Source organism: Geotrypetes seraphini, chromosome 11 (assembly GCF_902459505.1).
Source record: "Geotrypetes seraphini chromosome 11, aGeoSer1.1, whole genome shotgun sequence".
Classification (NCBI taxonomy): Eukaryota; Metazoa; Chordata; class Amphibia; order Gymnophiona; family Dermophiidae; genus Geotrypetes; species Geotrypetes seraphini.
In genome coordinates, this window is record NC_047094.1 from 92,960,162 (window position 1) to 92,972,820 (window position 12,659).

Below are 12,659 nucleotides of genomic sequence, written 5' to 3' on the forward strand. Positions count from 1 at the left end.
ACTTGCTCACTGTGCAAGTAAGCTGCTTACATTGGGCTTCATAAATAGCAGTCCTGTCTTTAAGCAGTTTGGCTTTTGCAGTGAGAAGCTGAATAATGATGTAACCAGCTAAGTGGATATTCAATGCTAAAGTTCGGACAGGGCCTGGCATTGAATATCCAGAAATAACACCACTGGCAGTCAGCAAAATACTCATCGCTACAGACTGAATATCGGCCAGATTTTTTAAAATACTTGAGTAATATCTTGCTGTATAAAACCTCATAGGGCAATTTTGGAACTGTGCCTAGGCTGTCAAGGCTCACGATTTGCTCCAGATGTGAATCCCAACCCCCAACTCCACCCATTCTCTGCCCCCAGGAAAAACACCGGTACATATGGAGAGGAACTCCAGAACAGTATACCTATGTTGCATTCATGCTTTCCTTTATAGAATACAAGCACAACTGGGTATATAGCCCTATAACTGAGTTGGATAATGCACAGCTGCGACAAAATAATACTCCCAGCTTCCCCCCACTTCCAAATTCCATAATCGACCCCCCAAATCCAGGTGGGAAGGAAGACCTTTTGACGCCAGTTGTCCTCGGATGTCTGTTGTTCCAGTCATTTTCCTTATATACTCTTCACTCCCTGGTCTAAACTTGGGTCTGTCTGTCTTTCTCTTGCCATTTTTAAACTTTCTTTCCTTGCACATGTGCTTCCCAGTGTGATCAAGTACACTTTTCCTCCGAATCCGTGAGTTTAGTACTCGCAAATTTGGTTATTCTCAATTTTTTTGCCCTGGACCTCCCCCTTGTTTTTTAAGGCAGAAACGCTGTGTCCAGGATCTCCCCAGACCTTATCTGGTGGTCTAGTTGTGACGTGAGGCAGAAGCGATCTTCCTACGCTCCTGTCCCGTGCAGAGCCGTCATTAAAAATGGTTGCCGTGAGTTCCCTTTGTAGTCTCGTGAGACCACGGGAACTCACGGCAGCCATTTCTGGTGACGGCTCTGCACGGGGCAGGAGCATAGGAAGATCGCTCCTGCCCCGCATCACCGCTAGACCACCAGGTAAGGTCTGGGGGAGGTCTGGGATGCAGGAGGGAGGCGAGGGTGGGTCAGACTAAGCCCTAAAAGTTTTCTGCGATTTTTCCATATTTGCAGGCCGGCTCTGCCCCTAACCCCCGCGAATATGGAGGGAGAAGTGTACTGCATTACTCCCTGGCTTTCTCCCTTCCCCTCCCACAGCGCAGTGTTCTCCTTGGCTTTCCTCACTGTCAAAGAAAGAGCTTTTTCTTTGTTACACATACGCCCCTTAAATCTTTGCAAGGGTAAAACACCACATCCCTATTTCTTTAGAGATTATTCCCTTTTTTATTATATCTTAAGCGGTTTACATTCAAGTACTCAAGCATTTCTCCCTCTATCCCAGTAGGCTTTCAATCTAACTAATGTACCTGGGGCAGTGGAATGTTAAGTGACTTGCTCAGGGTCAAAAGGAGCAGCACAGGGCTTGAACCTGCAATCTCAGGGTGCTGAGACTGCAGCCCTAACCACTAGGCTAATCCTCCACTCAATCACACACTCATAGTTGCCCTTATAGGAAAAGTTTCTATCCCAGTAGGGAAATTCTGAGGGACGACTGAAGATTTGTCATCCTCTATTGCAGAGCGTTGTGTCTGAAGACCTGGCCAATAAAGCCAAAGATCTGTTGAAGAAAGGCGAGGCTCTTGTTGAAACTATAAAAGAAGATGAAAGAAAATTAGGCAATGGTAAGAGCAGGAATTTACATTTATTAATCTATTTATTTCTCTTATTTAGAATGCACCCCTCTCTAGAACACTACAGGGAAACCCCCACTTCCCCCCCCCCCCCCCCAGTATTCCCCCAAGTAAAAAGATTCTTCCTATCTCAGAAATATTCCAGCTGGTACAGTTTCCAGAAAAGCATCCGCTTAGTCAGCTGAGCCACATCTACTAGGCCTCTGTGGGATAAAGGTAAAGGCATTTTCATTTATGTCAAGTGTCAATCATCCATGGTGTTCTTAAACTTTGTGCTGAACCAGAGTAATACATAGCTGAAGAACATGTGTGATTAGCCAGTACATCACAAGGTTACACTAGCAACAATAATTGTCCAAGTAGCACCTTAACAATCTCAGTTTCAAAACTGATTAGTAATTCCTCCTATTGTTTGGGCGAGACTGGATTCCATAAGAGAACCATCTTTTTTTTTCTTTTGAGCTCTATTGTTGTGGAATTCACTCCCTCAAGATCAACCGAATGAAACGCAAATGTAACATTTTAAAAAGGATGAAAACTAATTTTTTTAGGGTAGCTTTTTCAGGACCATGAAGGGTTTTGACTTTTGAGCAGAATGGGTTGTACCTGGTGGAAATTTTTTAATATGTGTGTTAAGGGATATTGTGCATGTTATTCATGTGGTGGTCGTAGAAGCAGACACAGTAATTAATAATAATCATTTTATTCTTATATACTGCCAAAGCTGGACAATCAGCAAATATAGGTACAATGTAAAGTCATCAAAATACAGGTGAGCAGGATACAGAGGTAAGGCATAAGAGATCTTGGGAAACAATTCAGTTAGAGTTGGAGAGACAAGGCTTAAGAGGTCTTAGGTTACAAATCGGTTAAATAAGTTTGATTTTACTAATTTTCTGAAACTTAGGTAGGATGAGGAGTGCGTGATAATATTACCCAGCCAATCATTTTATTGAAGAATCAAATATCTTTTATCCTCTATTAACTGTGTCTGCTTCTACGACTGCCATCGTTAAGAGAGACAACAACATTCGAGAAATTCAAGTCTTCTCTTAAGATGTTCCTTTTTCAAGTTTGATTGTCCTTATAAGGATTTTTAAACTCTTTCTTGGTCCATTTCTTTTGGGCTTAGATGTTGTTACCCTGCCCTCTTGTTTTTCTCCCGCCCTCTTCTCTTTCCTTAACATTACATTGTAGTTTCTCCCTTTTCCCTTTTGTACCTGTTTGTTTAGTCTTTTTTTAAAAATTGTCCAGATGTTTAGTTTGTTCTTAATTGTTTTGATATACTATTTGTATTACCCTAATTTTTAATTGTACAACCACCTTGAAATATATGATAAGGTAGTATATCAAATTTTTAATAAACTTGAAACTTGATCCTTTTGGGACTAATGGACTACTTACCTACTTGTAATTTATGTATACTGCCTTTATTTGAGCTGGACTATCTATTTTTTAACTACTTTGATTGGGTTGTTACTTGAAGGGTGGTATATCAAATATCCTAAACAAAACCCTTCTAAATATGTCAGTTTTCAAAGCTTTTCTTTAGTTTTCTGGCTCTTGAAGCCAGTTAGGGTTCTCTTCAGAAAGTGTGATTGGGTTAAATGGATTGAAAGATTGCCAGATAAGAGTTGTGAAAAAGGTCTATTCCACTTTTCGTTGCTGCTGAATGACTTTTACCAGAGAATCCTCGTCTAATAAACTGTGCGCCTGTGTTTTTCTAATAGTCATTGAAGGGACCCTAAAAACCGCGAAGGACAAACTGACAGATGACAAAATGAAGAAAGAGCGTCTCCTAGAGGATCTGAGAGCAGTTCAGAACAAGCTGGATACAGAAAGAAGTATGTCTGGGTATATCTCGGAGTCTGAGGCGAGAGCTGCTTGCATAGCGTGTTCCTTGTCTGCCATGCAGTGCAAGCTATTGTAAAATATTCTGCCTGATTTTCAGCGCTATTTAACTGGCCAGGAATGGCTTCTGACCGGTTAAATAGCACTTAGGCGGCTAGAAGACGACTGCTGAAAATTAACACTTAGCAGATAGCTGGTTACACGGTCGAATCACATTATTACGACCGCCGCCCACGCACAGCCAATGAATTAATGCACGCTTCATGTGAATTTAAGGTGGGATGTCGGCAAGTTGCCAATATAGCACCCGTGTCTGTCATGGGGAAAAAAGTGCAATTTAGCAAACATTGAAAAAGGCATGATCATCAGTTACCAGGCGAAAGACAGCAGCATTTCGGAGTGGAGTTTGTGAACTGTTCACAGGCTGCTGTGGTTAACCCAATCGAGTACATTTGGAACCACCTCGATTGACATATTTGACAACTGGGTCCACCATCACGTACCCATCAGCAACTGTTGGATGTGCTGCAGTCTGCATAGCTCCAGATTAGAGAGCTGCATGGGAATGGAGATGACGGGAATCCCCCAAGGTTCCCCCTGGGGTCACAGGGATCCTGTGGAGATGCCCCCTGCGGTCACAAGATCCTGTGTGAACCCCCTTCAGGGTTGTGGGGATCCTTCAGGGTTGGATCCTTCAGGGTTGGAGGCACCTCGAGGGGCTCGTTTACCCTAGTGCGCCTCCTTTTCCTGCCCTCCATTCTCACTCGCTCCTCTACAAAGCAGCGTACAGCGCTCCTAGTACGCCGCCTGTAGCCGACCTGGAAGCCTTCCCTCCGATGTCGGAGCGATGTCTCGGAGCTGATGTCTGAGGGAAGGCTTTGGGCCAACCACGTGCAGCTTCCTGGGCCCATGGCCCTGCAAAGAAGTGCGGCTGGAAGGCAGAAAGGAAGCAGCCAACCTGGACAGCTCCGGTACAGTCTTGCAAGAGGGGGGCACCGAAGTAGTTGGGCCACAAAAAGGAGGGAGCGAGCGAGTGCGCGTTGGACCAAGGAAGGGAGAGAGGGGGGCATGAACTTGGGATAAAGGAGGGAGCATATTGGGACATGTGAGGGGCCCAAACCTAGGACACAGAAGGGCATGAACTTGGACGTGAACAATGAGCATGAACTAGGGACAGAGAAGGGAGAGAGGAAGGGGGCACGAACTTGGGACATAGGATGAAGGGAGGGAGGGAAAGAGATGCTGAGGTGGGAGAGGGAATAGAAAGGGAGAATTTTTGGACATGAGTGTGTCAGTGAGAGGGAAAGAGAGATGGTGCAAATGGGGAATGGAAGAAAGAGGAGAATTTTTGGGCATAGGGAGGGAGAGGCGTGAGATACAAATGTATGGGGAAGAGAAAGATGAGAGGGAGAAATGTTATGGTGGTGGAGAGGGAACAGTGGGACAGATTAAAAGGGAGGAATGTTGGACATAGTGGTGGAGGGAATGGAGGGAGAGATGAGGCATGGTGCTGGAGAAAGGTGATAGAAGGAGAAATGTTGGGCATGGGGCTGGTGGGCAGGGACGAAAGATCCTGCACATGGTCCGGGCGATGAGAGAGGGAAAAATGTTGGATGTGGCAGTAGAGGGGATGGGAGAGATGCACTCTTAATCCCTCTCTCTTTCCCAGCTCCCTTTGCAGCAAGGGAGAGAATGAGCAAAAGAGAGATGTTGGACAGTGAGAGAGAGAGGAAAACATGTTGTACATGAGGGTGGAGAAGAGAGGAAGAAATATTGTGCAGGTGTAGGGAGGGGGAAAAGAGGGAGATTGATCCAGGACAGAAGGGAGGAAGGATGCTGTACAATGGGAGGAAGGGAAGAGAGAGGGAGAAATGCTGGACCATGGTAGGAGGAACCAATGGACAGCAATAGAAGAATTTGCAGAAGATGGGAAAGCGGAAAAAAAGAGAAACTGGGACCAACTTGATGGAAAAATAAATCTCCAGACAACAAAGGTAAAAAAGGAATTTATTGACTGAAATATGTTAGCTTTGGGAAATGTACATAGCAGATGTCTTTGTATTGTGTTCAAAAGAAAAGGAAATGCATGTCTGGTTTTATTTCTACAGTGTTGAAGTACTTGCTGACCCTTGCTGTGGCTGGTGGGGATTCCCAAACGCCGCCAGCAGAGGACTTCCTCTAGAGACAGCCAGAACTGCCCTCCACCAAGCACAGCAGTCGCTGGCAGCATCCATGAGCCACTGAGGTGCCAGCATCTGTGACTCAGGGATGCTACTGCTGCCTACTAAACTTGGCAAAAGGGACCCCCGGCCACCTGCAGAGGAAGTCCTCAGATGACATAGCTTGGAGGTCCTCAACTGAGTATTTATATTTTATATTTACATTAGAGGCTCTGTCAGAGACCCGTTTACAAAGTATGTATCTCCCCAATTAATATTTCCAAATGAATTAAGTATCTTTGCTTATTTGTAAATAGATCTCTACCAGAGCCTTTAATTCAGTAGCATAATTAAATGAAATAACTAGTTGTGAAGTTTACAGGGATGAGCAGGGACAGATTTGATTCTAGTGGGGACCGGCATGATTTCTATCTCTGCGCAACTCTCTACTCCAGATACCTCTAGCAACTATCCAGCATCTTATTGAGTCACCCCCACAGCATCTTTCTGCTGTCCATGCTGCCAGTGACAGTTTTTCTGGATATTAGCAGGGGGTCATAATAATGTGACTTGACCAAGTATGTCATGTGACTTAGCTGGCTATCCGTGAAATTTAAAGGGCTGGCTAGCTAAGTTTAGCGGCCTAATCATAGGTGGTCTATTTTTTGTCCACTATAAATTTAGCCAGCCAGTGCTTAGTATCGATTTAGCTGGCTAAGTTTAGAGTGGCTAAAAATAGACCAGATATTCAAAGCCAATCTCCAGAAATGGCATGGCATTGAATATCCAGGCTCAGTGCCGACTGCAGGAGTCAGCCTGGCTAATTCCTGCAGACTTAATACTGGGTCCATTATTTTTAGAGCACAGATTCCCTGATTTCAAGGTCCCTGTTCTAGGCAGCTCATGTCCATTCTTAGAGTGGGATGATCTCGATTGACCTTTTCCCTTGAGCAAGACTTGGTGGTGGAAGAATCTGAACAGGTACCGCTAGGTTTACTGAATTTTGTGTTCTAACTCTACTGCCAGTTGTAATCCCAGCAGCCAGTATTATTCAGGTGGTGGTGGTTTCCCATGAACTAGTTTATTGGAAACCATATGGATCTGCTTCTAATGTCCCAGTTTACTGTGCTGAAAAAGGAATGGAATGACTTAAACTTCATTGGAGGAAATCCCATATGTGGCATAATAAAAATCATTAAAAACCAAAGATTTTTTAAAAGGACAAGAAATGTATGAATTAGGCAAAGTGCATGCAAGACATGTTGAGCAAAGTTCATTTTTGAAGTGTTTCATTGAGCTGTCTGACTATCCTTGATAGTCTAATTCAAGTTCAATTAATTTAATATACTGCAAATATAAAACCAAAGGTAAATCTAAGCGGTTTGCAATAAAAATTTAAAATAAACATTGTAAAAATTAAATAAAACGTAAAATACAACTGAGAACATGAGGAAAGAAGGGAATCAGAGGTTACAATAAAAACAAAAAGATTGGGGAGAGGGATGAACAATATGGTAGGGGAGGAAACAGAAAATTAGTTCTGCCCACACTGATTTTGTTTTTAACTGAATGGCCCCAAACCAAAGAATTGACCCTGAGATATCCACAGAGAAGAAAATCCAGAAGAAACCAAAAAACACTGTGGAATGACGATGTTCTGAAATTGACTTTATTCAAAATGTAAAAGTTCCGCAAGTCAATGTAAGCAATCCGCATAGAAATAAAACGATCCATATAAAAACCTTGAGGACCTAATCTGCCGAGAGCATGGGACCCAACACGGTCCATGTTTCGACAGGATAGCCTTCTTCAGGGGTCCCTGATAGTCCTAAGGTAGTAGATATGTGGAATAAACAGTCCAAAAGTGCAAATGCATGGAACTCCACAGAGAACACGCTGCATAAATCAAAAGCAATATGCAATATGCTTTTGATTTATGCAGCAATATGCTTTTGATTTATACAGCGTGTTCTCTGTGGAGTTCCACACATTTGCACTTTTGGACTGTTTATTCCACGTATCTACTACCTTAGGACTATTAGGGACCACTGAAGAAGACTATCTTGTCGAAACACGGACCGTGTTGGGTCCCATGCTCTCGGCAGATTAGGTCCTCAAGGTTTTTATGTGGATCGTTTTATTTCTATGTGGATTGCTTACATTGATTTGTGGAACTTTTAAATTTTCAATAAAGTCCATTTCAGGAACATCGTCACTCCACAGTGGTTTTTGGTTTCTTCTTAACTGAATGGAGCAGGAGATTTAAGAAATGGATTTTTATGTAAGCCAGCTCTTTTTTTGCAAGTCCCAATACATATCTGTGGACATAAGGGGTGCAGACTGATAATAGATTATGTCCTGAGTCCTCTGTGATGATGACTTGGCCCCTAAGATCCTTCACGTGACAATTCTGTGATTATTTTCCTGTGCAGATGATGCAGCTATTACCATTCAGGCTGCGAAAGACGCAGCTGTGGAGGCAAATAGCACAGCTTCAAGGTTACAGAGCGTGCTGTCTGACATGAAGAAGAACCTGGATGATTGGCAAGAGAAGTACGGAGACATTCGAAGTGAGGATGTACACCAGGCTATGCAGGAGGCAAAGACCTCAGGTATGTTAAGTGCAACTAAGTTAGTCTAAACTGGAGGAAAGGTTTAATGGCAGCAGCAACAGCAGTAGTTTAAATGCCACCATACTTAGTTATCACTGTGGGATACTGTTAAGATGTTATTTTACCATTAACTCATACACAGGTAACAACAAGCAAAGAATCCAACAGAACTGCAGTAAAATATTGGATCGAAGAACAAAAGCAAAAACTGCAGGGATGGTGTACAAGACGCCAAGTCTTTAATAAACAATCATGAAAAATTGAGAGGGGACAGATTCAGAACCAATGCTAGGAAGTTCTTCTTCACCCAAAGGGTGGTGGACACCTGGAATGCACTTCCAGAGGGTGTGATAAGACAGAGTACGCTATTGGGTTTCAAGAAGGGATTAGATGATTTCCTGAAGGAAAAGGGGATAGAAGGGATAGAGGATTATTATACAGGTCCTGGACCTGATGGGCCACCGCGTGAGCGGACTGCTAGGCGCGATGGACCTCCAGTCTGACCCAGAAGAAGCACTGCTTATGTTCTTAAAACAGTTTGTATCCAAAAGGGGTGATGAACCCGGACCCAACACGGTCCGTGTTTCGAAGAAAACACTCCTTCCTCAGGGGTCCTGGAGTGAACAATTAAATATGTGTAGACAAATATGTATTATATTAGTGAGAATGGTGACGGCGATAGAATAGTGACAAATTAATATTTATATATGATCCAAAATATGATAGTGTGAAGCGTAGTGATGAGATAGATCATATGGGTGATCCAAAATATGAAGGTGTGAAGCAATCATGTTACAAAATTTGTGAAGTGTGATGGTGAACCTGCATAAAAATAATGGTGAAATATGGATAAATCAAGTGAAGTGTGCAAGTAAAAAATGCCATGTGCTATGGGACGTAAAAACCAAAAGCCATTAGATTGTGAGAATATACAAACAAAAGAAGAATGGGAAGATATATCGGTGAGTAATGAAGGCAAAAATACACACCTAAAGTATATCACAGGTCCCATTTATGTTAAAATCGTTTTTTATTAACAAAAATGAACCATAAACACACAATGGCAATATGACCAGCAAAGAATTGACAATGAAGTCTATCAGCCATAGAGGACTGTACTCTGATGTCCTCCAAGGCCTCAAGAGCACAGGTCCTATTTTATGCAATAACATAGTAACATAACATAGTAGATGACAGCAGATAAAGACCCGAATGGTCCATCCAGTCTGCCCAACCTGATTCAATTTAATTTTTTAAATTTTTTTCTTAGCTATTTCTGGGCAAGAATCCAAAGCTCTACCCGGTACTGTGCTTGGGTTCCAACTGCCGAAATCTCTGTTAAAACCTACTCCAGCCCATCTACACCCTCCCAGCCACTGAAGCCCTCCCCAGCCCATCCCCCACCAAACGGCCATACACAGACACAGACCATGCAAGTCTGCCCAGTACTGGCCTTAGTTCAATATGTCCCCGAAAATAAGACACTGTCATATTAATTTTGTGTCCACAAAACTCACTAGGGCTTATTTTCGGGGATGTCTTATTTTTTTTCCATGTACAATGATCATCTCTCACCCATCCCCTTGTGCAGCATCTTTCTATCCCTCCCTCCCTCCCATCCCCTTACTCCCATGCAGCAGAACCCCGAAAGCAATTTCATTGTGTTGCGTTAGATCTAATATAATCTAAGCATTGTGCTTGTATGCCACATCTTCCCTATAAAAAAGTTTTGAGATCTTTGTGGAACAGATACTAAGAAGCCATTCCCCCCCATGCAGCAGATCCCCGATGACCCCGCCAACCCATCCTCCTGTGCAGCATCTTTCCATCATTTCTCTTACCATCATCTCTCTCTCCCATTCCCCCATGCAACAGAACCCCACTGACCCACCGAGGCCTTCCCTGTGCCGCGTCACTGATGACATCATCACTAATGTGGCAGAGGAAAGGCCCTGGCGGGGAAGGCCGCTAAGCAGCCTGTTCAGTGCTGCCACCGCTGCTGTTTGGAACAAAGGTATGTCAGCCTCGCGGTGGTTGGGTCAGCAGGGTTCTGCATGGAATGGAAAGAAGAGATGGAAAAATGCTGCACATGGGAGGGTGAAAGCGCTGCCGCTGGTGAATCGAGGCATGTCGGGGACATTCAGGAGGGACTTTGGGGGTCGAGCCAACTAGGGCTTATTTTTGAGTAGGGCTTATATTAGTACCTTCCCCGAAAATCATGCATGAAAGAATTTTGCATATAATGGAGGCAGTCTATGCAAATCAAGTGTATGCATATTCATTGTGGATATAAGAACATAAGCTTTGCACTACTGGGTCAGACCAGTGGTCCATTGTGCCCAACAGTCCACTCACATGGCGACCCTTAGGTCAAAGACCAGTGCCCTATTTGAGTCTAGCCTTACTTGCGTATGTTCTGTTCCAGTAGGAACTTATCCAATCTTGTCTTGAATCCCTGAAGGGTGCTTTCCCCTATAACAGCCTCCGAAGAGCGTTCCAGATTTCTACCACTCTCTGGCAAGGGGTTACTCCAGGACAAAGCTGAGAAACACTGCTCTAGACTCTGTATAGCTTGTCAATTAAGATCCAAAATATTTGGCCATGTTATATATAAATCCCTGCTGTATTATACCTACAGTGTAATATGTAATAACAAAAAAAGGGTGCTATCCTTGACTGTATTATAAGATCCTGCATTACATAGAGTCTGCATTGTATGTATGTGAGCCCCATGGGGGAATATCTCTCCAACATCTGTGATCCTTTGGACCTCACAGTTGTCTCCATGTATTTTCTTCCCCTTGCAATTAATCAGTTTCCAGCTTGGAGAGCACCATTCCACAGCTGCTGGAGAAGCTGAGCAGCCTGGAGAACCGCAGGAACCAGAATGCCAGTGTTGCCAGTAAGATCTTGCGTATCCGTCAGTTGATATCCCAGGCCAGAAACGCTGCAAGCAAGGTGAGTGTCAGCTGTAGAACTTGTGCAGGAAGGAGATGGTCCATCTGTTCTGGTGTGAATCTAAGTCAAGCATCCACTGCCTTCCGACCTTATGCAGAGAAGCCACTTTCAGGCTTACAAGAGGTGTTGCATTAGGTTCCAGCACTATGTCTGGCTTGGTTTAGGTCTCCTGCTTGGCTAAGTGTTTCTATGCAGTTGTTTCCAGGATCTGCTGTGGCCTCCCTTTGCTGAGTTTTACTTCTGCTTTTCATTGGAATGTTTCCCAGCATTGCTTTGTTTTTCAATAGGTTTCTGTATTCCTTTGTCAGAGGTTTGCAACACCTTCTTCACCACTTTCTTCTATGTGAGAGGCAGCATAAAGCAACTTTGGAGTTGGAAATGTGACTGGGCTGACAGTAGATGAAAAGCCAGGGAAAGAGTTGCTCTGTTCTACCAAGTCAAAACCATGCTGGGGAAACCAAATACTTTGGCCTAGTATCACTGGGAGTGATTAAAGGAAGGTTTATAGAAACTGCAAAAAAAAAAAAAATCACTCTCCTATAAAACATTCAAACTTCTAAAAATACTAAAGACATCTTCATATATAGTCAAAAATATGCTCAGAGACATAGAGGCAAAAACAAGGGGCGAACCCCAAGAATATTGCCTCACCACCCAATCATTGCATATATTTGAACAGACTTCAAAAAGCATACTTTCTTCGCTGCTCTGTTCTACCATGCAGGGTGAGGGGTGGAAGAAAAAAATGAACAGTAAAAAGGCTGGGGACTAGAATGGAGGGGAAGCAGAATAGGAGCTGGGCGCTTGCTTTTTTTTTTTGCCTGTACCTAACTCTAAAATGCCCAATTACAACTCTGCTTTGTCATCCTGTGCTCAGGTGAAGGTACCCATGAAGTTTGATGGCACTTCAGGTGTGCAGGTGCGAACACCCAGCAATGTGCGGGATTTGGCAGCCTATACATCCCTCAAGTTCTACATCCAAAACCTTGAACCAAAATCTAAGCAGAAACACCAGACAGCGGAAACTGCTAGCCACTTTGTTCTCTACCTTGGCCACCACGATGTAAGAGCCCTTTCAGTATTCCATGTTGGCTCTGTTCATGTCTGTCTTGAGTTCATCTTGACGCTTTCCTCTGTGTGATCTCTGTTCAGTGATATTCTTTAGAGCTACGGGATCAGATTAGGAGTAGAAGGGAATTGTCTATACCTTCTTCAAAGGTGATGGTGGTTTGAAAAGAGGGGGGAAGATGAAAAGTGTGGGCTGTGGTTCCACTGGCTGGTCTTTTCTTTGGTTTGTTGTATGTCAATATTTGATGC

General features: G+C 43.5%; 1 protein-coding gene across 2 annotated transcripts in view; it reads left to right on the forward strand.

The window, feature by feature from the left end:
• The window catches only part of LAMA5 (laminin subunit alpha 5), a 406,583-nt gene that overhangs the window by 325,443 nt on the left and 68,481 nt on the right, over positions 1-12,659 (forward strand). For both annotated transcript variants that reach the window (XM_033963610.1, XM_033963611.1), the window contains exons 57-61: positions 1,651-1,753; positions 3,493-3,606; positions 8,205-8,384; positions 11,200-11,342; positions 12,220-12,405. In XM_033963610.1, coding sequence (XP_033819501.1) covers positions 1,651-1,753; positions 3,493-3,606; positions 8,205-8,384; positions 11,200-11,342; positions 12,220-12,405 — 726 coding nt within the window. The remainder of the gene's footprint in view (positions 1-1,650; positions 1,754-3,492; positions 3,607-8,204; positions 8,385-11,199; positions 11,343-12,219; positions 12,406-12,659) is intronic.